A 27,704-nucleotide genomic window follows, 5' to 3' on the forward strand; every position below is an offset into this window, starting at 1 on the left:
TGAGTGGCCCACCACTTTGTCAACAAATATAGCTGAAGGGGCAGAGAAAATGGTTCAACTTAGCCTGGGGTCTCCTGTTGCAGACCTTCAATGCTATACTGTTCTATGTGTGTAGATCCTCCTTAATCAAATAAGCATAACCAAAATTCAACAAAACAAACTCAATGCAAGATGTGCAGAGAGGATACATGATGCAAATTACCTTGACTACAAATGGGTCAAGTTTCTTCAAAACTCAAGATCAAATGATAGTTGACTACATCCAACAGGAACTGGCAACACTAGGCAATTTCAGGCCTGGGTTGCCTCTCCTGAATTTCACGGAACTAACACATGAAGCTCATCTGCAGCCAACCGGGGGTTTCTAGAGGTGCTACGGCATATGCATACAAGTCCTAGGATGCAACGCAACATCACATGGGCAAGGCAAGATAGCGGGGGAATAGAAGACAAGAGCAGTGAATTCTGCAACCCACAGAGCAAATATTTTTAAAGAAATTAAGCAAGAGCAAGAGGATGTTCCAGAGGCAGCCAGATCAGTACGGAACATCTCCACCCCTTGCCAGGATGCAAAGGAAGCCCATTATGGATCACGCCGATTCACGTGACTCTCTTTCTCAGCCCTCTGCACAATGAAAGTGGTACTCTAGCCAAGGAGTTGTGCTTCTCCCCATCCCCACAAAGACTGACCCTATATACTGATTTTTGTTTTAGTTGCGCACTGAGCTATGGATTGGAGACTAGAGTGGGCTCTAAGTGACTTGCACCAATGCTCGGACCCTCCCGCTCCCAACCAGAGTAGGGTTATAGAAAAGGCATTACCTGAAGAGACCTGAATCCTCCCTGTTAGCAAGCACGCACGCACACGCACACACGCACACACGGAGAAAAGGGAGAGAGAAGAGAGACACACAGAGAAAGAGACAGGAGTTACCTACAGCCAGACAAGTTACCAGGCTCAGGGGAACAGCTGAATGCTGAGCAGGAAAGCAACAGCAGCGCGATGAGAAGGAAACTGGAATTGGGGGGGGGGGAGGAGGAGGAGGAGGAGGAGGCGGCTCAAGGGAGAAAAGGGAAATAGGCTGGGATGCATGACCAGAGGCAAGAAAACGCCATCCTGGGGAACAACTCTGCTTGCAAAGTCCTTACAGCACTTTCCACCAAGGGTTCAATGAAACTCTGGACCTGACTGCAGAAAAGTGTGTGTGTGAGTGTGTTTTGGGGAGGGTGTTGTTTGTGAAGCAGCTGGGCAGGCCAGAATGTGCAGCTGTGCCGCATTAAGATCAGCTCATGAGTCACAAATGGTGCCGGCCTCCTTTACACTGATTGCCATGCTCTGCATTTAACTTGCAAGTGGTCCAGCCCTCACTTGCAAAGCATTCTCCATCTCTGCATTCTGACTCGTCTTCCTTCCCCTTGCCTCTTTCCCACTGGCTGCCAAGCTCATCTATATAATCTGCCTCCTTCTCACACTCATGTCCTAGCATCTCCTGCTCCGGCCTTTGGGCAGAGACTGTCACAGCGCCCAAAACACTGTCGGCCCTGAGTAAGAACTCTGAACTAGGGATTCATCCGCAGCATCTCCCATACTAGAGGCAACAAATCCTGTAACCTAGAAAAGAAAATATTGCAGTTTTTGCTGTTCTTATTACGGTTTGTTTTCATTTTGGATTTTTAATGCTGTTAAATTGCCCTCTGGTGTTTGGGTGAAGGGCAGTGTGAATTTACTAATAATAACTATTTTATAATAATGTCTTTATTGGAGACACCGGGAAAGAGGAAGGGGGAAATGGCACATGTCACCTATGGCATCAGTTAATTGACTTGGAACACATCCTTGGGAACTTCAGTGTAAGATGGGCGCCCGACAGCACTCAAGAGTCATAGAAGTTGCTGAAAACATTAATCAAAAGTGTTATTTACAAGTCCTACAAGAATATGCATCTGGGTGTAGCACCCCAGCACAGCGCTCCATGTGGGGCTTCCCTAGTGCTTGTACCAGAGGCTGCAGTTGGTGCAGAGTGCTGCAGCACAATTGCTGACAAGAATGAGGCCTTGTCAGCACGTAACAACTGTGTCCAGAGACCTGCACTGGCTGCCCCTTTGCTACTGAGCCAAGTTCAAGGTGTTAGTATCAGCATATAAAGCCCAAAACAACTTGGGACCAATTTGTCTATGAAATCGGCTTACACCACATATCCACTCGATCGCTTCGATGGGCGGAATTGGCACTATTGCAAATGCCACGTAATATCTGTTCCACATTTGTAAGAACTTGATTGTTTACTGTGATAGCACCTATGTTTTGGAACTCACTGCCTATTGATACCTTTGCTGTACTCTTTTCGGCACCTGCTAAAAAACATTATTTAGACAAGCCTACACAGATGAGTTGGGTAATTTTAATCTACTTTAGCATTTTAACATTTGCATGTTTTTAAGTATTGTACATTTCTCTTGATTTTTTAAAAAATTTTTATTGAAGAACTGCTCTGAAAGGTTCATCTAATTTTTTGAACTTTCTATTTCTACTGAACTGTGCAAATACGGTTTTCCTCTTTATGTGATCCAACACTGTTTGCTCTCATTGACTGGAATTTGCACAACACTGGAAAGTGATCTTTGCACCAGGAAAAAGTGATTGCTTAAGGAAGTGATGGGATTTGTTTATTTTGGTTAGGCCAGCAGATACAGTATGAAAACGTAAGGAGGTGTTTGCAGTTCAACTGCACATTATATAATGACAGCACTGCTGGAAATAGATGTATACAGATTTGAACGCAAGGTTCTTTTCTTTGTATACGATTCGATATTTGCACGAATGCTTTCAATTTCGTAATGAATAAATGGGAATAAATGATGGCACCTTGTACGCCTCCTTCCAGCAACTGCTGCAGCCAAGCTGGTGCCAAACATTTTGCTCTGCTTTCCTTTGAACCACATCAGAGTCCAATAGAGGGGTCTTGTCATCTGGGCAGCCCAGGACCTCCATACACTCTGCCCAGGCTTCCACCCCAGGGAGGTCATTTTGGTGCTGCTAACACGGTGGTTTGACTTCACCCCATAGGTGCACTCCATTGTCTCTTGAGACAGACGGATGCCAACAAATGGGAAGGGGGGCAGAAAGAGGAGAAGCCAATAAAAGCCTTAACTGCTTTTACCTGTAGTGTCCCCATGACTAAAATGTAAGAACATAGGAAGAGCCTTATAGGGTCAGGCCACAGAGCCATCTAGTCCAGCATCCTGTTCCTACATTGGCCAACCAATGGGAAACCTGCAACCAGGTGGAATCGCACTATCCCTAAAATCTTTGCCAGCAACTAGGATTCAGAGGCATATTACCTCCAACAGTGTAGGCAGAATGCAGCCAATGAGCCCAATAACCATTGGCAGTCTTATCCTCCATGAATGAGCAGGTTTTCCTTGCTGGAACCCATGCTCCATTTCTGAAGGAAAGAAACACCTTTCAGCTGCCGTGCTCCCTGCATCATCGTCGTCGTCGTCGTCGTCATAACTTATTATTTATACTCCGCCCATCTGGCTGGGTTTCCCCAGCCACTCTGGGCGGCTTCCAACAGAATATTAAAATACAATAATCTATTAAACATTAAAAGCTTCCCTAAACAGGACTGCCTTCAGATATATTCTAAAAGTCTGGTAGTTGTTTTTCTCTTTGACATCTGGTGGGAGGGCGTTCAAAAGGGCGGGTGCCACTACCGAGAAGGCCCTCTGCCTGGTTCCCTATAATTTGGCTTCTCGCAGCGAGGGAACCGCCAGAAGGCCCTCGGCACTGGACCTCAGTGTCCAGGCAGAACAATGGGGTGGAGACGCTCTTTCAAGTATACTGGACCAAGGCCATTTAGGGCTTTAAAGGTCAGCACCAACACTTTGAATTGTCCTTGGAAACAAACTGGGAGCCAGTGCATAACACTATCTCAGTTTTCCAGCTTTCTAAGCTCTTGGGCAGGCCCTCAAAAGATGGGAAGATGGGAAGAAGGGAGGGGAAGCTTTGGGATCACAAAGGAGGCCATGTGTGGTTACGAAGGGCAAAGCCACCCTCAACCCCTTTCTAAGCACAGCCCAAATGAGCCATAACTGCAAATGTGTACTTGCATGCGCATGTGCACAGCCTTGAACCCAAAGCAGCTGGAGGCCTCAGTGGTTAGCAAAGTGGCAGTGCTGTGCAAATTGGAAGAGGTAAAGAGGGGAATTCAAACCCCAAGGGACAAGGGGCAGTGTAGCAGAAGAGGAGATCACAGATGGGAGTGGGCTACCAGTGACCCACCAGCACATCTTGCCGTGACAAGGAACCTCTCGCCGAGCTACTTCTCATGGGCTTCATTAGCAACAGCCAGATCCATAATGACGTCCCCAGAGGGCGGGGGGCAGACGTGAAGAATGGTAACAGCCCTGCTGCATCAAACCAAAGGCCAGTCTAACCTGCCCTCCGATTTCCCAAAGAGGTCAACCATTGGGAAGCCACAAGTAGGACATGAGCACGATAGCTCTTGATCCCTAGCAGCCGGTATTCAGGAGCCAAATGCCTCCGATACTGGAGCTGCTATGCAGACATCCAGACTTGCAGCCACTGAGAGCCTTGTTCTCCACAGATTTTGTCCCATCCGCTCTAAAGCCATCCAAGCATTGAGGACAAGGGCTATTCTAGATAGTCATCAACATGGATGTCAGGTGTAGCTGCCTCCCCCTGCATCATCAACCTGCCACCTTGGGGCAATCCCCTCTATGCACCCAGAAGGTGCTCTTTACTCTGCAGTTCCTTAAGATACTGGGCATGCAAACTGGAAAACTGCTAGAATATGTAATTTAACACAGTGAATCAGTTCTGAACTAAGGGAACCAGGATTGAGTTGATAAAGAGTAGCAATAATTCTTAACAGGTCATCTTCAGAAATTGAACTGTGGAACAGAAGTATTCCCAGCTAATCTTTTTTAAAAAATCTCACTCACTCTGACAATAGTACTGTAATACAGGCCATATCATCTTCTCTGGAAGGCTGATACTGACAGGTGGCGACTTCCTAAAGTCACACACTGAGATCATGGCAGAGGTGAGACCTGAAGCCCAGATTTCCTCATTCCCAGCCCAGTATCTTAGCAAGAGACACAGTAGGCCATTTGACAGGTATCTGAAGAAGTGTGCATGCACACGAAAGCTCATACCTAGAACTAACTTAGTTGGTCTTTAAGGTGCTACTGGAAGGAATTTTTTTGTTTTGACTATGGCAGACCAACACGGCTACCTATCTGTAACAGTAGGCCAGTGTTTCTCAAACTTGGGTCTCCTGCTGTTGTTGAACTACAACTCCCAGCATCCTTGACCACTGGTCCTGCTAGCTAGGAATGATGGGAGCTGTAGTCCAGCAGTTGCTGGGGACCCAAGTTTGAGAAACACTGTAGTAGGGGATCTGAAGCGGCCCACAGATTCTCTACTGAAAAACCATACTCCATGTTTTGTCCACTGTGGGTGTGTATGACACCCACACAGCCAAGGGCTGACTCAAGGAGTCAGGAGTTCTGACTAGGCACTGGGACACCAGCTTCAAAATGAGAATACAATCTGAGGTCCAGCAAGGTTAGCACAGGGGCAGCCAAGATACAAATCTCTTCGGTTAGCATTACAGGTGCTATTTGACCACAAGTGGATTGGGCTCTTCAGAGTGAACCAATGAGGAGGAACGAGACCAGACTCAAAATCCTAGGTGACACCTTTTAAAAACTCCTAACCAAGCATGTAGGGTTACAGGAAACAGTTCCTGAATATGTAACTTCTGGGAATGAGTGAATCTATGGCTCTACATATTTTGCTGGACTAAAACTCCTATCACCCCCAATGAATGGGCCCTGATACGAGGGAACTACAACTATGTCTGGTGGTCCAGAGGTTCCCCACCCCTGGAATAAGACCTCCAACCTTTTTTGGGTCAGATCCCCTTAAAGTTAACAGTAACTGAAGCTTTCGAGAGAATGCCTGGGGGGCAACACTATGAAGCCTCGTCATCTCTCCATGGCACCCCAAAGGGCAACTGGGGGGGGGGGCGAGAAAGGAAAGCAAGCCAACAGTATTGAAATGGTCCTAAAACCAATCTCTGGGCACAGACAGGCAGCTTGTTCCACAGGAAGGGAAGGGGTGGCACAGAACAAGGAAGAAACGCAAGCAGAAGTAGCAGCAGGGAAGCAGCTGTCATGAGTCAGCATGGCATGCAAGTCACATGGGAAGGGGAGAGAGCCCTCTGCCTTGGACACTGCAGTCAAACAGACCCTAGCAGCCCGGTCACCCCTGGGATCAGCAGACACAGCCGAGCACCTGAGATATAGATTTGCCTTCCCATGTTTCATTTTCCTATTTGACTTAATTCATTTCCTCTCTGTGTGCTTTAAAATGCTTCTCTTTAGGAATGCAATTCATCCAGCACTTCAGAACATCCGGAACATCTCACGTCTATTATCGTGTGATCACTGCAACACCCCTGTAAGGAGTGGCTGGTGTCATTATCCTCTTACTGAGGGCAGAGAGCTGAGGGCAAGTAAGTGCAGCTTGCCTTGGGCCACCTGATGACCTCAGGCAGCAGCCAAAAATTTTGGACCAGGGGCTTCACAGCTTATGTCTTTTACAGCATGTGCACCACACATCTCAGGCTGTTCTTGCCTTGCCAGCCAGGACAAACGACCAGCAGTCTCTACACTTCTCCAGCCAGGTTCCCTGCAGTGTCCAAGGAAACCCCCTCCCCAACGTAGATGCACCCCAGCCCAGTCCCGGATTGCATACGCAGCATGCAGTGAAGGGAGTAGAGAAGGGTTAGTACCTGCTGATGTAAAGCACGAGGCCCTGCTGGAAACTAAGACAGGAAAGAGCGAGGGGAGAGGAGACAAGAGCAGAACATCACTAACAGAAACAAGCATCCCCCCCGCCACCGCCACCAACTCACTCCTCGGCGTTATCTAGTCACCCTACCTGCCTTCTCAGAACCCCCACAACCCCCCACTGTGCGAGGACCAAGGATAGGGCAATTTCCACCACACCTCTGCCTTCATGGCTGTCTCAACTGCGCTCACCCAAACAGACATATCCACCCAGCATGCGCTGCAGATAAACTCCTGAGTCAGCGGCGCCTGCAGACGGAGTCAGCCTCCAGGGCTCCCTTTGCCCAGCAATCCCCGAGCCACATGGAAGAACCTGTTTGGCAGCCCCTTGGAGAAGGCCTGGCTGCCACCCCAGAGATCTCACGGCCGAAGAGCAGCAGTGGCAAGAGCAGCCACCCCCTTACCTGTCGAGGCTGGGAAGGCGTATTCATTTGGGTAGCTTGCGCTGGGTTAAAAACCACAGGTGCCGTCTGGCCAGGAGGAAATGCTGACTGCTGGGGGAGGGGGAGAAGGGAGGAAGAGGAAGTTAGCAGCTTCCGTAGCTGCCCCCAACCCACACCCAAACCCCACCCTCTAGAGAGCAAGATTGGGGTGCGTGGAAAATTTGTGCGAACACTCGGCGCACGCAGAGAGCCTAAGGCAAACTTTGCAAAGGGGGCTCAAGAGGGTCGTCCAATCAAATCCTGCCTTGCAAGGTTGTTTGGACCCACAGTGCAGAACTGACCCACAAGCAAAAGGCAAGAGAAATGCAGAAAGGTGTGCATGTGTGTGGGGGGGGGGGAGAACTTGTGTTGAAGAGGAGCCACCAGAGAAGACAGAGCAGCCAGTGGAGGTTGCGAACGGGGGAAAGATGATAGTTTTTATTACATATTGTAGAACAGAGGGGGACATGGCAGCTTGGGAGGGAGAATCCTTTTACCTGTGGAAGTCCAGGAGAGGGGGAGGGGTGTGGGGCTGATGGGGTTCCTCCTGAGGGCTGTGGAGTTTTGTTCATTTCACGTGGTGCTGCATAAGGATCCCCTTGCTACCTGTTGAGATAGAGAAAAAGAGGCATGGTAAAAATGAGCACGGAAGGAACGCAACACAACTAGAGGCGGAGGGGGAAATTCCAAGCTAAAACTGGACCCCGCAGCAGAATGGAAGGGCAAACAGAAGCAGCCCAAGCAAGGATGGATGGTCAGCCCTCCAGACCGCACTTCCAAGTAGCCTGAGTGCCACTGCACGGACGGATCTCATGGCGCCGCATGACGATTGGATCAGAGAAGAAATGGAACAGCAGCAACTTCAGGCAAAATTCAGGGGAGGGGCTATAATGGATGTTGCCAATGAGAGTCCCAGAGGACTCCTAGGCAACTGCATCTTTTGGTACCAAGATAAATAGCCACCCCGTGTACCTTTATACTTGTACGCACTTTTTTAGTGGTGCAGCCCCCACTGCAGACTCGCTCCCTAACCTTATGCCTGTGCATCCTTAGGCAGCTTGATGTTCATCTAGCGCAGAGTGCCTTGGCTTAAATTTCACCTGAAGATGCTCTGTATTGCTACAGAGACACCCACATGGGCCTCCAGCAGCCACACACCTAGTTCCTCCATCTGTTTTAGTGTACAACTTCCATCAGTTGTGCTGCTTGGGGCTGATTGGAGGGCACCTAGGAAGTGCAGGTATCCATTTGCAACTGAAACATTATAATATATGTATATATCTATTTTAAAAATCAAGTTTCTAGCCACCATGCCTGCAACAACTATGAATGAGGAAGGGGGACCTTTTGAACCCTCATTAGTACCCATAATTCCCAGAGAAACATAGGGCTATCTGATGAATGGCTTCTGTCTTCCTTTCTTCTATGTCTCCTGCTTCTTAAGAAGCTTTTTCAAAAAGTTATCATCTCCCACCTGCCCAAACACAGTATCTGGGGGAAAATATTGACTTTTTAAAAATTCTGCGCACAAAACCTTGCCAGCTTGCATTCAGCCCTAAGTTAATCATCTCTCTCAAAAAAACCCCAACAACTCTCAGATGAAAAGTTGCTGCGGTAGTGTCAAAAGGGTCTCAAATTGGCTGTAAACTGCACTCTTCTATCCCAATTCACCTGAAAGGCATCCAGCAGAGAAGCTGAGATCAATCCCACCCAGTCCGTGAAAGCAAAGCAGCACCACACAATGAATGATCCATATTAAAGCGCATCAAAGAGGCACCCAATGAAAAGATACATTTAGAGATGTGCAGTATGTAGAATGCCTTTGGACCAATGTCGGAGCCAAGTCTCTCCGGGTAAGCTGAAGGATGGAGGTTATCCAAGACCCCCGTATGTCTTGAAAGCAACAGCTAAGGTGCCGCAGTTTGTTCCACTGATCTATATGGGATATGGATGCATGGGGCTATCAGGGCAGCTATCATGCATGTCTCTGGCCCCACTTGCGGCCACAGTAAGAAACCATTTTGAGAACCACCCACCTAAGACCCAGACTCTGAATTGACCCCAACTCTACTCACTATCGACTCTTGCTGGCCATTAGACTGTATACAAATAATGCGAGGAAGTCAACCCATTTTCATGGCATTGGCCTTTGCTCTGGGGCCTTCCACCATACAGGCATCCCTCCACCTCCCATGTGATTGCAAACACACATGGTGCCAGGAAATAAATAAATGGAATACCAGGAAATGGTGAGAGAGAGCTGGAGAGTCCTCGGGGTTCATCAGGAGACCCTCTCTGGAGCCCAGCGAGGACGGGGGAAGCTCCAAGGAGAATGGAGGCACACAGAGACTTTGTTTACACTGTTCATTCTCCCCGCCCAGCAGCTCTCACACAGGGTAGTGCAGCAGCACCCACCACTTCCCTGCACTGCCTCCAGCCAACACCGGAGCTTCAACTCTAGATATTTTGGCTGGCCAGCCAAGGACTTCCACAGCGTTTTCTGCCTCCAAACCAGACACACAAATCTAATGCACCATGGTGATCCCCACTACCCCCTCGCAACACGTCCTCCCCATTTTCTCAGTCACTACAAGGGGCAAGTGAGAGCCCCTCACACATTTCCTGCAGAGGTATTATGCCAGCTCTTCTCGATATTGTGCTCCCTAGTGCAATAGGCCAAGTCAAAAATGAACCATGTTGCAAGCCCACCCAGCATCGTATTATATGACAAAGCAGCCAAATCCACCTGGGTGGGAATGAGGAGCAAACATCTGAGAAGCCAGCTCCAACATAGGACAAGAAAAGACCCCCGCCCCATCCCAGGTTTGCTCCACCAAGTGCCTGCTTGGGCTAAGGTGGGTTTAGACGCCTCCTAATGGTCGACAGCATGGGTAGGCAAACAAAGGCCCGGGGACCAGATCCGGCCCAACCGCCTTCTAAATCCGGCCCACAGATGGTCCAAGAATCAGTGTGTTTTTTACATGAGTAGAATGTGTCCTTTTATTTAAAATGCATCTCTGGGTTATTTGTGGGGCATAGGAATTCGTTCATTCCCCCCCCAAAAAAGATATAGTCCAGCCCCCCACAAGATCTGAGGGAAAGTGGACCGGCCCCCTGCTGAAAAAGTTTGCTGACCCCTGATCTACAGGCCTCAGCCTAAGCAAGGGCTAACTGGCTGCAGCTTTCACAAGCAGACGCAGATGGGAGAAGGTGCATAGGCCAGGCTGGCAGGGCAGAGGGAACTTCTTCCAGGACGCCAGGCAGTAAACAGTCCTACAGCTGCCCTGTGGAACCTTATGGGAATAGGATCCCTTTGGTCTGATTTTTTTCTGCTGTCAGCGTTTCAGGCGACTAAAGACTTTGGGAGAGAGGAGGAAACGTACGCAATGCAAAGGAGGCAAAAAAACCAAGACAGGATCAGGAGGCTTCTGCAGGGCTCCAGTTCAGCACACAAGAACAGTGTGGCCAGATATTTGTGGGGGGCCTCGCCGAGGGCACCCTAACTCCCCAAGCCTTTTGATTCTGAAAATTTCCCAGGGCATTGGCAACAACAACAACAACAACAACAAAACCCTTAAGTATATGTGGTGGTCCTGGGTGTGGGTGGCACATCAGCATCAATTTCTTCACCTCCACTCGGAATTAAGAGCCACCAGTTCTCATACTTTCCTTCTCCCCAGTATTCTCAGCACTTACTAAAACGGGATACTTTTTTTTAAGGACCAGCATTTAGTGCATACTACCTTTCTGTGTGTGCGTGTGCAGATTTAGGAGCGGGGGAGCAGCTGAAGCTACACAGACCACAACTGCACAGTTTGCAACAATTATTCCCCCCCCCCCACCTTTGAGCATCTAGACACAGTGTGGTGCAGCATCACGCAGACAGGCAAGGAGGGAGCCTGCAGCAGCCCTTCCTATATAGGAAGCAGCTCCACACAGCTTGATGGGGCACGTCTACCAGGAGACACCACCCCAAACGGTTCTCAATTTTCCAGACATGGAAACAGAAGCACCCCCACACCTCTTGCAAAACCAAACTGCAGGGACAGCCATGCTCCCAGAAAGAAAAGGGGCCAGACCAAAAAAAACTGAAGCCAGAGGCCCCAGAGGAGGTACAGGAAGGTAGGTCGTTGCTTTAGGGGAGGCCCAGCTGAAGTAGCTAGTCTCCCCTGAAAAGCCCACGCGAAGTTTTGCAGACAGTCAGCACCACCCCAAGGTCTGGGGAGAGGCAACTGCGAGCAGGAGTCGTTTCCCCGGCGCTCCAAATATGCCCAGTTAATTCTTTAGGCAGGCCAGCTCCCGTGCCAAGCACCCTTCCCTCCCCAGGCTGAGGCCCAACCCAAACCAATGCCGGCAACGAATAAAAGATATTTGCTATGCAATTCCTTTCCTCCACCCACCCTGCTCCATGCCACCCCCTTCCCAAAACGGGGGCAAGCAGAAAGTCGAGGTCTCAATGTGGAACAGCCTCCCCACCTCACCCCGCCATCCTCAAAACATGCACAGAAAAGATGCAAAATACTCACCCCTAAGTAGGAAAAACCCCAGGCCAGTTTTGCCAGCAGCTGAGACTTTTCATCTGCCAGACTTTGAGAAAACGACAGAGGGTGGGGGGGGGAGTGGGGGGGAGGAGAGAATATCAGCCTGCAAACCTGCTGGGGAGCGGCATGGAGGGTCGGGCTTGCCAAACATGGGCAAGGCAGGGGACAGCCCCCCACCCCCACCCTGGGAAGGCCAGGAACATGAGTGCCGGGAGCTGCCGGTGGTGTCAGATCGCAGAGTCTGCTGCACTGCAGAGACACCGAGACAGGGAGAGGAGAGAGGCAGGCTGAAGAGAACCAGGGAGCACCCAAAACCCCACCCACAGTCACAGCCATTCGGCCCCAGCACTGCCCAAACCAGTCGGAGAAAATCCCACGCCTACACGCCTGAGTCACTCGCGTTGCACAGGCAAGAGGAGGAAGGAGGCAGGCTCCTGGCCCAGCCCAGCCCAGCCCAGCCTCTTCCCTCTTGGCAGGACCAAGCAACCAGGCACCCACCTGTGCTGCCAATGCAGGCACGAGACAGACAGCAGAGGAAGTCTGGGTGCTGCGCCATTTCGCGGTGCCTTACACCCACAGGAAGCCTCCCTGCACCCGGGAAGGCGCCCTGCCTCACCCCCATCCCGAAGTGCAGAAGACGCAGGCCAAGGAGAGGGAGCTGCACACCCTTCAGACTCTGCCCTTCAAAATCAGGAAGAGCAGCAGTGGCTGGAATGGGGAGGGGGCAGCAAGAGGCAGCCACACTTGCCTTAAGAGGGAGGGGAGTAAAGCAGCTAAGGGAATTTGCAAAGCAGCAGCCCTAGTGGGGTTTTATTTGGGGGGGGGGTTTGACTGGTGCAGCTCCTGTCTCAGTACTTCACTAGCTGGGTGGGCCTGGGACACTTGGGGTTGCATGTCCCACGACAACTATAAACACAGTGTGGTTTCAGGCAAGGATCACCCCCAGACTCAGTTCCCCATCTGAAAACTGGGAACAGCAGCGGCTTGCACAACAGAAGACTGCCGTACGCTCTGGGAACTTATAGGAATCACTTAAGAAATTACCAGAAGGTACCATTTTCTCAATGCCTTCTCTCAAACAACCTTCTCCCACCAACAACAGATGGCTTCTCGTAGCCAAGCAGGCTTCATGAATCTACCTGTAAATAACAGTTCAAGACCAGGTGTGTAGCCTAGGAATCATTTTGGACTCACAGCTGTCCACTTCTGTGTCCAGGTCCACTGTCTACCAGCTCCATCAGAGACCCTACCTGCCTATGCACTGTCTCACCAGAGTGGTGCATGCTCTGGCTATCCCTCGTTTGGACTACTGCAATGCACTCTATGCAGGGCTACCCTTGAAGGCGATTTGAAAACTACAATTAATCCAGAATTTGACAGCTAGACTGGTGACTAGGAACAGACGCTGGGACCATATAACACCAGTCCTGAAAGATCTACACTGGCTCCCAGTATGTTTCTGAGCAAAATTCAAAGTATTGGTGCTGACCTTTAAATCCCTAAATGGCTTTGGCCTTGTATACCTGAAGCAGCGCCTCCACCCCCATTGTTCAGCCCAGAATCACACTGAGGTCCACCTCAGAGGACCTTCTGGCAGTCCCCTCACTGCGATAAGTGTGGTTACAGGGAACCAGGCAGAGGGGCTTCTCGGCAGTGGTGCCCTCCCTATGGAAACTCCACAAAACTGGAAGTGGTGTCCCAGTTTGCAAACTTTACCTCAGTCTAAGAACGGAATATGAACGGAATATGAACGGTGGAAGAGCACCAGCGGCAGGAGCCTCATTAGGGCAAGTGCACCTCGGTTTAAGAATGATTTCAGTTTAAGAAAGGACTTCGGGTTTTGCACAGTTTGTAAACTGAATAGTTCATAAACAGGGCTGTTCTTAAATTGAGGTATCACTGCATAGTGAAGTTTTTACTTTGTTGGATGTTTTGATTTGTTGGAATCTGTTCAGAATGGCTGGAACAACCCAGTCAGAAGGGCAACATATTATTATTATTAACAACAACAATAATAATAATTAGATGCACAAGGAAAGACTGAAAGCCGCATTCCCATGCTCAAATTCCTACAGAAAACCTGAGAACCCGATGCCTTACAGAGGCAAACTCCACATGAGACAAAAGACCTCCTCTCTTTCACACACACACACACACACACACACACACACACAAAGGGACAAGCCAACAGCAGAATCAACATTGCAAATACATCACATCAGTCTGCTTTAGGCCTGAACCCAACCCAGAATGCATGAAACAGACAGCGCCACACACTGCACACATGCACAGAACTAAAGCCCAAGCCACAATTGAAGCATTGACAACAATGCTCTTTTTCTCCCCAATGGCCAGTCACCACTTCTTTCTTTGGTCCCATCGAATGGGCCAATGTTTCTCAAACAAGGCCAAGAAGGGGAGTTTGGGGAAGGTGGGAAAGGTAGCTCAGTCAATAAAGCACGAGTCTCTTAGTCTCAGGGTGCTGAGTTTGAGCCCCACATTGCACACAAAAAATCCTGCATTGCAGAGGGTTGGACCAGATGATCCTTGTGGTGCCTCCTAACTCAGGACACAGTTCTTCATTAGCATATCTGAATACTTAAGACTTAAGGTATTTCACAGTTTGGGTTGCAACCACACTGAGTCCCTGTTTAAGACATCTCAGGTCTAGAGCATTCAAGCTCCACATGGAAGGGTGCAAGGCAAAAAACTCAGGAGCAGCAAGAGACAGTACACTAAATACATTTTGGAAAGTGAGGACATCAGGACCTGTGTCTGGGAGAAACCCGAGAAGATGGAGGTTCTGTGGGTGGGTGGTTCCTGTGTCCAGGAATTAGGTAGGTAACCAGTTATGAGAGGAGTTGCACAACCCTGAAGGAACAGGTTTGTAGCCTAGGAGAACTCATGGATTCCAACATGTTACTGGAGTCTCAAGTGGCTTCTGTGGCTAGGACTGCTTATGCCCAACTTAGGTTGGTTCACCAGCTATGGAAGTTCCTGGACCAGCCCAATCTCAGGTGACCTCCCACCTGAACCACTGCATTGCACTCTATATGGGGCTGCCCCACGTCCAGAGACTGCAGCCAGGATAGAGCGTGACTGCCAGGTTGGCAAGCGGTCCAGCCTGTTGGGAACCCTTGCCACCAGTCCTCCACTGCCTACCAATAAGCTACCGTGTTAGCACTAAAAGGTTTTGGACTCAAGTTCTTTAAAGAGCGGCTGCCCCAGTATCACCCACTTTGGGGCCCTACAGTTGGCAGGGAAGCCAACTTGGTGATGGCATGCGGTTGGCACTGACCAGTGGCAGGGCCTTCTCGGTGGCACTTCTCCATTTGGGGAGTGCCCTTCCTGGTGAGGTGTGTAGGTATTCCTTATTAGTCACATCTAGGAGGAATTTAAAAGCGCTCCAGTCTACTCAGGCATTAAATGGCTAAAAGATAACATTCCCAGCAACCCTGAAATTATCAGCTGTGAGATTAGGCAACCGTTTTCAACTATGCTTTTATTTTTTAACTGTTTTATCGCTGCTGTGTTTGCAGCCCTGATATCCTTTGAAGGAAGGGCATGATATAAATGGAAAAAGTTGTCCAAAATATTGCAGGGTTGGGAGAAGAAAAGGCTCCACTACCATCACCAAGGGTAGCCATTAAGGTGTTAGCACCAATCCACAAAGATCATTGCCGTCAAAGGGATACACAGGTCATATTTTGGAAGGGAGCTATTCCAGGACTTTGACCCAACTGCTACCCCAAGCAGTGGGTCCTCCTCTCTCCTGTATTGGAAGGAAAAGACACACTGCTCCCCACAAAAGCCGGCCAGCTGGCTGCTGGCGAATTCACAAGCACCCAAGACTTCAGCCACTCAAGGTCTGCTGGCATATCAATTAGCATGGCCAAGCCCATTAAACAAACACCTCAAAGGTTAAAGAGTGCCAAAGCAGGGAGGTGGAGACTTAAGAGAGGCAGCTCCCTTGTGCTCCAGGGTCCATTAGCACATCAAGGAACAAATGGGAGGAACAGAAAGCCATTCCCTCACCAGCCCCTTTTCTCAGCTGTGAATGCTTTTTTCCACCCAGCTTCACCACACCCATGACTGGAGCTTCACCTCCTTCCTAACAAGCTTTGGAATTAAGAACTCTACTTGCCACATCCCCCCTCTTTATTCCTTGTCAACATCCTGGCTCTTCCTGTCCAGTTAAGACCAGCAATAGCTCAGTCAGTAGGGCACAAGCATGAGACCCTTTAATCTCAGGGTTGTGGGTTCGAGCCTCACATTGGGCATTGCAGGGGGTTGGACTAGATGACCCTCATGGTGCCTTCTACAATTCACTTATTCCCCCTCTTCTGTCTCCAGATGCTGGCCCTTCCCTGCAAGGGCAGCACAGGGACCAAGCAGCAGCGGACCTTGTTGCCATCAGATCCAAATCACACCCGTGCCAGGAATTTGTTGCGTTTTCTGCAAGTCCTCCCATCAGCCACGCATTGGTAGTAATTCTGGCCTACCTTGACAAGATTGCCGCAAAATTGCTGAGGTGCTGAATGCAAAACACCTTTTCCAAATTCTAAACTTTTACAAAAATGCTAAGGTTTGCTGTTGGTGTAGATCCCCTTCCTTTAAAAAAAAAAAACCCAAACCCTAATTGCCAACCAAAGCAAAGCAGCAAGTGAGACAACACCCACATGCGGGAAAAGGAAACTTCCCCGACCTGTTTGTCAGAGTTGGGGTCCAATGATGATGCAAGCTCCTCTGGGAAGAGACCATAGTGGCACTGGTTATTTCACTGGCAAAAATCAATAGCCACTCTGACCTTAGGCTGCCCAAACGCTCCCAAACTTGTCAAATCAAAAGCAGGTCAGTCTGCATGGACTAGGTCACCAGCCATCACAAACTACACCCCATGGGGGGGGGGGCATGGGTGACAGGCACATTAGAATCTTCTTTTGCCAAATGAACTGCGAGGTTCCAAAATTCACCTTGATATATCATGATCAGCACTTGCCGATCGAGGGGAAGCGGTGCAAGGCATCTCTGATCTTGCTCCAGGGGGCTTGTCTTTATGCTTCAATGGACAGAACTATGATCCCCAGGAGAAAAGGATATTTTCAGTAAAATGGTATGGGAATTTCCCACTTATGTTTTCAGAAACTGAGAGCAAGGCTCTATGAAGGTGGTAGAGCACAGTCAACATAAAAGTTTAGGAATACAGATACAGACTCCTCCCTTTTAAAAATAAAAAAGAGGGGCACATTTCTCTGCTCTTTCCCCACTTTAAATTCCTTTCTCAGGGTTACTGAGAGTGGCTGCGGAAACCCAGCCAGATGGGTGGGGTATAAATAAATAAATAATTATCATCATATGATCATCATGTTACACAGCTCTCAGGCTCCCAATAAACATTACGTGGAAGAAACACATCTGCTGCACTAGCGTTCTACATTTTCAGGTGCACAAGCAAGAAGTCTCGGGTGGAAAGTGGGGCTCAGAGAGAACAGTACATGACCTAAAGCACACCAAGGAGGCCTGTAGTGGTGCAAGAGCTTGCAGCGCCCACCCCGAAACTTGGGGAGGTTTCTGTGCTAGGACTGAGGGGAACAAGGAAATGAATTCCATCTTTAACAGCAAGGACAGACAGAAGGTCCTGATGCTCCCTCAGAAACGACTTAAGTTTTGGAAGGGGTGAGGACTGTGATGTCCAGGGCAATTGGCTTCACCAGGATCTGTAAGAAAAAGCAAGCAACCCATCTACTGAGGATTGGCGCCAATGCACTGCAAATGCTCAGGAGATATGGCATGGCTTCCTTCTCAACCCTCTACCCTGGTGAAAGTTTTATTTTGGGAATAATTTGTTTACAGGGTGCACTCTGATAAACACCTCCTGCCAGGTCTACCTGGGATGGCACGCTTTTGATTTGTCACCAGGCTGCCACCATTTTAATTTTTCATGATGCTCTTGATTTAGCATCACTCCAGGCCATTCCAAGGATTTTACATGGTGGCCACCAGTACAGAACACAAAGGGGGAGCATTAAGAGGGTCCCTGGGGACGTTAAGGGTGACAGGCCATGCCAGGGCCCTGGGGCCCATGCCAGCTGCCCAAGGATGCTGCATGGGAACACTGAATTAGCTCACTTGCTTGGCTCATCTGGGCTGTGCTAAAACCGAGCAGACAGCAAATTCAATCTTGCTTCACTTACATGCGTTGCAACCCATGCAATGTAGGTTAACATTGGGGTTGGCATGTTGAGAGTTCTGCCTCAAAGCACTGAAAATGGGCAATAAGGAACTGGTATAATAGGAGTTTAGGAAACGAGGCTGCAGAAATTAATCCAACTGCAGAATTTCCATTTGTGGGTGAACATGACACAAATGGAAAACGGCCGATGGAGAATGCAAGATGCCCACGACTTTGTAAGGAGCATTTGACAAAGCAGGAATTGTACTCTTTGTTTTGCGGCTGCTTACAGCAGCTTCCTATTCACTGGTTCAATAAAACTTCTTCCACAGGTGCTCAGACAGGCACTGCAACTGCCCTGACTAGTCTATCTTCCTACAAATCTCCTCTCAAAGAAATACCTTTCTCCATTGAAGCCAACTGCTTAACACAGCCTTCCTTAGCCTGGAGTGCTCCAGATATTTAGGACTACAGGTAACTCACAATCTTACATTATTTTACTTGTGTTCACAGCTTTGTGTGGGTGGGGGAAATTAAAAATAAAATGGAGAGCGGAGGAAACCCATTCTTCATTTTATTTATTCCCTGCCCACCATTATGGGCTTACCAGGCAGCCCAGAGCCCTCGCCAGCAAAGGGAGGCTCCAGACTTTGGGGAGGTGGTGCAACGTCTCTGGCATGGTTCTAGATGCCTCCTGCCTCCTCCCCAAAGCTGGGCAAGCACTTACTAGGCTTTGAGAAGGAGGTGGGAGGACTCTAGGATCCTGCCAAAACCCTCGCAACAAAGCGGCCACGGAAGGGCTCTGGGACACTGCCAGAGCCCTTTCCGCCTATTTGGTGAAGTTGGGCAAGAGGTCCTCCACCATGCAGGGAGCCTGGTTCCGGAAATTCCTGGCAGTACGCATTTATATACATGGACCCCCAGAACCTAAACCCTGCGTAAGATATGAGATACGTGCACTGCTATCAGGAGCAGATGGGAGCTGCAGTTCAAAACCTCTACAAGGCAACAAGTTAGAGAAAGCTGGGTTAACACCATAACTCCTATCCTAACAAAAATAAAGCCCAAGCACATTTAATCAAATTTGCTCCCCACTGTTCCCTTTCAGACCTTGCTTGTCTCCCTTTCCTTTGACGCCTCCAACTTAAAAACTTTTGATTGACCACATCATGATAGGGAAGGGCTCCTAGCTTACTGTGCTTTATTGAGAATGAGCAGCATGGTGCCCTGCTGCCACTGAGAGAAACAAGGCAGGAAGAAACAATTTACCTTGAGTTCTTGCGATGTCTGGACAGGCACCCTGCTTATTGTGCTCCTTCGTTGTTTGCTTGTAAATCCTGTTAAGGGAGCAACAAATTTTTGCCTAATTCTGGAGGGGCATGATTTAGTCCTTAAGAGTTGTGGTATTGCGCTCTCTAATGCTAAGTCTAAGTGCTGCTTACAACCAAAACCAGAAGTCACACACATATTCTGGGTGTCGAAGAGACTGTGAGGCGATATGATAGCCATCTTCAAATATCTAAAAGGCTGTCACATGGAAGATGGAGCAAGCTTGTTCTCTCCTGCTCCAGAAGGTAGGACCCAAACCAATGGCTTCAAGTTACAAGAAAGGAGATTCTGACTAAACTTCAGGAAGAACTCTCTGAGTAAGAGCTGTCTGAGAGTGGAACAGACTCTCATGAGAGGTGGTGGACTCTCCTTCCTTGGGAGGATTTTAAGGAGAGGTTGGATGGCCATTTGTCACATATGAAGAAGTTGAGATGCCTACACTGCAGGGGGGATTGGACTAGATGACCCTTGGAGTCCCTTCCAACTCTACAATTCAACGATTCCAACCCATTATTCTTAAACCTTTCATATCTTCTGTCACTTAACAAAAGTATAACAAGATGGTGCCCTTTTATGCAACTTCTCAGCAGATGCCCAACTGGCCTTCGACAAAAGCGCTCCCAAAAGCAGCCTGCTCCAGATCTAAACAGACTTATGTCCCATCTCCTAACATCTAAGTCCTTTCCCCTAGATCCCCATTTCAAACGGGAATGATGGTATGGGAATCCCAAAGCAATGCTCTGTCCTCGTGTTCATTTAATGCAGTTCAGTTACTCTGCCAACTGTGCTGTTGTTTTCCCAGCAAAAGCAGATATTCTCCAATCCTTTCAAAGAATGTTTATGGGCAAAACAAGGATCTAGGAGTATTGTTGTGTTCTGGTGACTGCAGATATGAAACCTCAAGCTGCTTGTTTTATCTGCACTGATGTAAAAACATCTAGGCACTTCTCATACATTACCTTAAGTGACCCTGGCCACTGTTAGGTTAGTTATCACACCGCAAATTGCAGATATACAATCAAGAGGACAGCACAAATTAAGGGAGGATGCGCCTATCTCTGGCTATTAGTTATCACTGCTATATGAAACCTGCATCTGAACACTCAAGGCTGTCAAACTTGTAGGCACTGGAAGAATCCAGTTGGCCAGGGTGAGAACAAAATGCTGGATTTGAAGATCGTTCACTCATTTGGGGCTGAGGAGAGGCTAATACTAGCTTGCGTAAGTTTTGAATCTGGGACTTCCTGGCTCACACTTCTACTCTAAACGCTTCACAACTTCTCAAGGTAGAAAGTTAATATTCCAGATTAACAAAAATTACAAGGGAGCGCTCTTGTGCCTCTTGCCTGTGGCAGTATCATCGTTTCCTGAAATGCCTTCTCCAACAAGGGATTTGGGAAGATAAAAGAAACCTGGAAAGGCAGGATTCTCTCCAGATGACGAAGTGGGGAAAGGGAAAGAAGAAGCATTTTGCACCTCCACCCTGTCATTAGTCCCTTGCACTGCTCCTGAAGGCAGAACTTTGTTCCTTCTTCTCTGTGACAGGAAGTAAACATGGAACAGAGTGCAAAAGGCACCATTTCTGAGGGAAGTTAATTGAGGGAGGAACTTTCTGGGTGAAAGGGAAAGTCTTGAGAATATAAACTGCTCTTCTGAACTGCTTAGGGGTGTTTTAGGACTTCTGTATAGGGAATTCTACAGGCATCACTGCATGCAATGAGCACATGTGTACTCCACCAGTATACAGACTGACCAATTCAGGCTTTTTGTTGCATGTGGACTCAATAAAAAACAAAACTTGACCATTTAACACACACACACAAACACCACTATGTGGCGGGGTACATATGATTCTCTACACAGAAGCTACTATCCATTACAAATCTTTATCTCGGATGAATAACAGGTAGCGTGGTTAAAATGAACAAACTTGCATCCTTGGATTCAGAAGACCTGGGCTGAAAACCCAGCTTGGCCACAAACTCACCAAATGGCCTTGGGGAAGTCACACTCTCAGCCTCAGCTCCTAAACTGCGTAATGAAAACAATAATATTTAGTATTTATGTAGCACCTTTCCACATTTTATCTCAGTATTTTTCAAAAATAGAAACAATGTAAAGTAGGTTAGCATTATCCACAAATGTCTGAGGCTTGACAAAGGCCTCCCCTGCAAGCAACTATGTATTATATTCATATTCTGCCTTTCATCCATCATGGAATAGAGTAGATGAGGGACTTTCAGGTAGCCCTCCATCCAAGCACTGATACAGACCTGCCTTCAGAAAGGCATCCTGTGCCTTTAAGATTGTGTGGACTGAGATTTGAACCAGGGGCTTCATGGGTCACAGCTTAATCCTGTAACCACTTGCAAATGCCAACAGTGAAAGAAGATAAGCACAGGGGACATGTAACATGCTAGACAACAAGGGGAAACCGCTTTGGATAGAGGGGAAACTGTTTCCCAGAGGGCAAGGCCAGCAGCTGCCCCACAGTATAGCCCCAGAAGTACAATGGAGGCATCAAACTAGGAAACCCCTCAGTTTGACTTGTGATTCTCACATTTACCCAGTGATAGGGTGGGGAAACATGGTGGCAGTTCCTCTTCATTTTGACACTTCCTGCTCCTGGGCAGAGCTGGCTCCTATTTTTTTTTTTATTTTTTATTCTAGAGCTTAGGAATCTGAAATATTTTCCTAGCCCTACTTTTGAGGGACACACCCATGTGTTCTGCAATTATAAAGAAGAAGAGCCACAGTATTCCTCCATTACAGAAGGCCCCACACTCAACTATGAAGAAAAGTGAAGCAAGTCTTCAGATGTGAACTGAGCACCCTTATTCCCTGACTCCCCTCACCCTTTCACTTAACACAAACACACTCCCAGACAAAATAGCAGAGAATTCCACCCACCACCATTGCCAGCAGCAACCCAAGAAACGCTGTTTAGCATGAAATGCGAACGTGGACTCTTACGATACAAGCCTTCCACCCTCCCCTGTAGGGCAAACTACATAAAACCAGGAAATGTGCAATCAAGGTTCAAGATGTCCTCCCTCTCCCACACTTTCAGAGACAGTTGGTGTTACTCCACACAGTAAGATCTCCTTTAATCACCATCCAAACCCACCATGACAGCAAGCCGCCTTCCTAAAAGGAAAATGCGCAAACAAGTGGCAGCCTTTCAGGGACTGAGCAAACAGATTACTGTAATATGGGTTGCTGTTGTTTTCAAAATAAAAACCCAACAACTCAACACAACAAAATCTGAAAGTTTAAATGTGCACAAGTAAAATTGGGTTGCTTAAGAAATTGCTGAGTAATTTTTAAGTCTGTTCTAGGCGTTAAGAGGACTAACATATGTTTGGGGGAAAGAAGGCACAACCAATGTGCGCGGGCGTGGGGAGGGGGGAACACACGCAAAAACTAGCAGAGGGCACAAGACAAAGGAGATGCAAAGGTTTATTTACCCTCCGCATTTATTTTATTTTGTACAAAGGGCCGGAAGGCAAGCATGAAGAGCCATCCACTGGGGAAAGGGCAGCAGCCGGCGAATAAGGGCGGGCCAGGAAATATTTCAGAGAAGGGGGTGCCTTAAATACAAAGCCCCAAGATCCCACCACCACCCCAAGCCCTTTCCCCCCCTCTCCTGCTCTGCAAAAGCCCCACAACCGGAAAGCGAGGGGGTAAAGGGAATTTGGGTCGGGGGTTGGAGAGAGAAAGGACCCGGACGCACCTCCGCCGGTGGCACATGGGCGCAAAAGAAAGAGAACCCCAAACCTCGAGACCTTCCTCCTCCGGGGGTGGAGGGTGGCCTTTCTTCCCCTCCGAGGTTCCCCCGCGCGTCGCGCCGGCCAGGATGGCAAGCAGGAAGCCAGGCCCCGGCCCGCCTGCTCCAAGGACACGTGTCCTAGCCGGGCGGCCCCGCAGGGGAGGGAGGGAGCCGCGGCCCACGCGGTGGCGACTGCCGGGCGCCCTGCGCGCTGGCCGCGGCGGGCGGCGAGAGAAAGGCAGGCGGGCGGGCGGGCGGGCGTAGCGTGGCCGGGGCCCCGTCCCCCCACCGCCGCTTCCGACCGTACCCGAGTTGCGCCGCAAGCACGTGGGGCTGGCCCGGTTCTCGGAGGCGGACGCCAAGCACCGGCGCGGTAGCAGCCACAGCCAGCGAGGGAGGAGGTGGAGGGAGCGGAGGAGGTGGAGCCGCAGCAGGGCCAGCCCCGACGGCGGCCTAGGGCAGGGCGAAGCGAGCAAGGAAGGAAGGAAGAGGCGAACACGTGGGCCCAGCGGGATGCAGGCACCGGGCGGGCTTCGGGCCTACAAGCGGGGTGGGAAAGGCCGATCCGGCGCCGCAGGGTCCCTGCGCGCGGCGAGTGCTCCGCAGATGTGGGCGCGCAGCTGCAGAGCAGCTCTCGCCCGGATTCCGCCCCGTTCCCACGTGCGCAGAGGCCACGGAAGGGGAGACCCTACCAGGTGCGGCTGCTTGGAATTTTAGAGAGGGGTGCACCCACGCCCCAATACCACTACAGAACGGGGCGATCCTAAGCTTCCCGGCTTCGCCTAAAAGCGGGCAGCTGCTGCGCCCCGTTAAGGCGTGCACCCACCCACAGCACCCCTGATATGTTTGGATGCAAGAGCGAAGATCTACATTTCCCAGCGTGTTCCATAAATGCAGACCCCGCAGGTCCTATGCACTTAGGGCAGGAGCATTCTGAACTGCGCGGGGGTGCTTACCTATGCCAAATGAACCAAAACACTGCCTACGAAGCACAACAGTAGCCTTAGATACCACAGGCGATGCGGGGTCGAGAGCCCTGCAGGTTTCAAACGCGGGGTGGGGTGAGAGGAGTGCCGCATTTCTGGAGGTCGTGTACTGGGACTGGAAACTCCGGAGGCGGTCGGGGAGGGGGGTCGCAGTTATCGGCAGATCTGAGCCCCCGTTTCAAAGCATATGGAGCGGGGTACAGAATCCAGGAATCTAAATACACCACCACATGGTAAACCTCTACAGAGGAACGCAGGCAGGCCTTGTAAGTATATCACTGAGTTCTATGGATTTTACTTCCAAGGAAATGTATACACAATCAGCAGGCACATCACAGCCTTATATGGGGCAGGCGCATTTCAGAGGAGTGGCTGTTTTGTTGCATAATATCAGCCTTCTCCATAATGGACAAACATCACTGTAGTCCAAAACATCCAGGAGGTGACTGGTCCTCTCAATAAAGGTATTCTGTCTGGGGACATTCAGTCCTATACATGCACAATAGGAGACTGGAATGTCACAAGCATGTACCAAAAAAATTGATTCCTGCCTATATGCACTAAGGCGAACAAAAGCTTATGTGCCAGAAGATGTCCACTCAAGGTTATGCAGCTTTCAGCTCCCTTTTATTCAGGTTCATCAATGAAGTTATTTTAATCCATGTTACTTTACAGAGTTCAGAAAAGGGCTAGATTATGGATTAAACTACCAAAAAGGCATAGTGGTAAATCCAAGGACACCCCCTTGAACTCTATAAGGACAAGTGGAGTAGAAACGTTTTAATAAGTGATACCAACAAAACTATTGTGGAAAGAATGAGAGGAGGGTGTTAACAAAAGATTTGTCAGGGACAAAGTTACAATTCAGTGGAAAGCAGGATTGGACCCTCCAGATGCAGTCTAAAAGGCTCAGATGTAAAGGAACTCAAAGAGAAATAAACATAAAGAAATGAAATAAACTATAAGAACCTTATAAAGGTCCAGTCTTGTATTTTAACAGTCCAAATAGGGTGGGGGCTAGTTGAAGTTATTAAATTTCAGGCCTCAGAAGAGCATAACCTCATAAAATACAAACTTGCCAGAACATTTTGGGATAGACCTGGTTTGTCTCATGGCTACTGGCCAAGAAGGGAACCTGGTGTAAAACCTCAAGCTATTTAAACTCAAGTCACATAAAATTAAAGCTCAATCTCCATCAAATGCTGCGAATATCATAAATATGGCATGTAGGGGTAGCTGGAGGCCTTAGAAGCTCCGCACTTCCTTCTAAATTGTGGAAATGGTGCCCTAAATACTGTGTGTGCTAGATACTGGGCTCTATAGATAAGCAGGGAGGGGACTTTAACAAGGTCTAACTGTACAGAAATGAGTTAGTTGATAGTTTCAGCAGCAAATAGAATTATATGAGATAGCAGCTGGTCTAAACTTTAGACACTGTAGTACTGCACTAGCATGCCAAAGTTGTCATGCAACTAAGCTCTAGAAGGCCCCTTTGGTTTCAGGTATCCTTTCAGAAAATGTGATTTCATGTCTTAAACAGTGCACAATTCATGGGAAGAAGGGATTTGTTGACCCCCATACTTTGTGGGAGAGAATTGATTGTGGAGCTGGAAATTCTGTTTCTGCAGTAATTTTGATTAACACTTTCAGAGTGCAAAATTATTTGGAAGTCATGTTTTATTCATGGCACACTGGCTTCAGACTTTGTTCAGTTATAAGTCTAGAGTTAACTGTACGTATAGCAAAAACCCTGAAGAAGCTTGCATAGAAAGGGCTAGGGCTCCATAAATATTATACATATTGAGCAGCAGAGGGGTCTGTCTATTATAGTGTTTGCCCATTGGAAAGACACTGTTTTGAGTTCCTACTGATACTTATGCAAGACTGGCTATGCTTCTAGAGCACAGGCCTCTCTTCCGGGCTCATATGCAGTTTGAGAGAGGCCTAGTACCTGTACTAAGGCCCTATAACAGCAGCACATATAAAGGGCTCAAGTTTTAGGGTCAAAATCCTCCTCAGTACCTGGATAGATAAGGAAAGGCTCCTCTAAGTTTCAGGGCTTTCTCCGAAAGGAGACTGGCTACGAGGGTGGACCTTTGTCCCCCACTACTGGCCTGTGCCAAGGGCATATTTGCTTGGAAAGCTCTCGTCCTTAAAACACAGCTTGAGTAAGATGCAGCGCAAAAAATAAATTTACTGCTTATTAAAATACAGGCACCACAGGCATGACCTACAGGAGACTTGGCTGCCTTGTGGAGTCTGCATTTGGGGTGGGGAGCGAGAGAAAGGGCTCGAATTCAGGACCGAAAAACCTCACATCTGTTCCAGGTGCGGAGTCGTTTTAAAAACAAGACACTGGCCTTATGTGAAAGAAAGATTTGTTTGGTGGAGCAGACAGAGCCTCAGAATGAGAGGCGTAGCTACGAGGGGGCTAGCCAGGCTTTTTTCGGCCCGGGTGAAGCCCCCCCCCCGCCTAGGGGAGCCACTGAGGCTCTCAGCCTGCGTGTGTGTGCCCAAATGCTTGTGCGAAGAGATACCAAGCTGGGTCTTTGACCCGGGTGAAATGGAAGCCCAGTTTCGCCCCTGCTCGGAAACACCCTTTCCGTAACCTTGCGCCGCGCACGCACGCGAGGAAGCCGGGAGAGAAGCGCCGTCTGCACGCGCCCAGGAGCACCCTGCGCAGGCCGATGGAAGCGGGAGCACAAAGGCCGGCTCCACGCTCCCAGAGAAAGCCGAGTCAGCGGGAGGAGGCACCGGGGAGAGGCCGGGTCTCTCTTCTCTCTCCCGGCAGCCGCCCTTCACCCGGGCACGGGGACCACGAGGCCTAGCCCGGCCGGCGTCTCCTTCCTTCCTCCTCCCGCCCCACGTGCTGCTCAGGCGAGGCCTCCGAGGGCCGGGTAGGCGAGGGGGCAATGGCGGCCGGAGCCCAGTCAGGGCGCGACGAGGGGGGGGGGAATGCCCTGGTCGCGGGAGGGGGGCAGCAGGGGGAGGAGACCGGCGAGGCCCCGCCTCTCTCCTCCCACCCCACCCCCCTCCGCGCCAACCGCGGCCTACTCTGGCTTTCTCTCTCGCCCCCCCCCCCCGCCGCACCTCCCCCCTCCCCCCCCCGCGGTTACCTTCAGTCTCCTTCAGTCCGGGGAGCGGGGCCCGACGCAGCCGCAGCGCAGCCCAGCACGACCATTTCCGGAGCCGCTCTCCGAGGGGAGGGGCGGGGCAAGAGGAAGGGAGGAGGAGGGTCGGTCACGGGGCGAGGGAGGACGGCGGCCAGGGGGCGGGGCTCGCCTGAAGCCTCTCGGGGGGAAGGGAGGGAGGTGGGGCTAAATTGGGAGGGGTGGGGTGAGCTGCCGCCCCGCCTTCGTCACGTGGCTCGCGCCATGCTCTGGTATTGGGGGACGAAGGGGAGAGAAAGAAAAGAGGCGGTCAGGTGACCCCCGCGCGGCCGGCGCGGCCTCTTGGGCACGTGACCTCCACGCGAGGCAGGGAGGCGGGAGAGCTGGCCGGCCGGCGCGCGCACCTGCGTCACGTGGCGGGGAGAGGAGCTTCCGTTTCCCCTTTCCTTGTCGAAAAGCCTTCTTGCCGCCGCCCGGTGCCACTCTATGGCTC

At 49.7% G+C, this 27,704-nt stretch overlaps 1 protein-coding gene across 19 annotated transcripts in view; it reads right to left on the minus strand.

Moving 5' to 3' along the window:
• The window catches only part of EIF4G1 (eukaryotic translation initiation factor 4 gamma 1), a 78,953-nt gene extending 51,578 nt beyond the window's left edge, over window positions 1–27,375 (minus strand). For 2 of the 19 annotated variants that reach the window (XM_081862091.1, XM_081862086.1), the window contains exons 1-3: window positions 27,218–27,375; window positions 7,802–7,910; window positions 7,287–7,373 (exon numbers count right to left, since the gene is read on the minus strand). In XM_081862091.1, coding sequence (XP_081718217.1) covers window positions 7,287–7,373; window positions 7,802–7,876 — 162 coding nt within the window. In that variant the 5' untranslated portion in view covers window positions 7,877–7,910; window positions 27,218–27,375. Of the gene's footprint in view, window positions 1–822; window positions 844–6,824; window positions 6,858–7,286; window positions 7,377–7,801; window positions 7,911–11,830; window positions 12,085–19,286; window positions 19,355–21,333; window positions 21,378–23,079; window positions 23,247–23,422; window positions 23,511–27,217 lie in introns of those variants that run through there. The other 17 variants (XM_081862090.1, XM_081862085.1, XM_081862100.1 and 14 more) reach the window with 16 other exon arrangements.
• Window positions 27,376–27,704: the final 329 nt, after the last annotated feature.

This window comes from Podarcis erhardii, assembly GCF_964252035.2.
Source record: "Podarcis erhardii genome assembly, chromosome: 5".
Lineage (NCBI taxonomy): Eukaryota > Metazoa > Chordata > Lepidosauria > Squamata > Lacertidae > Podarcis > Podarcis erhardii.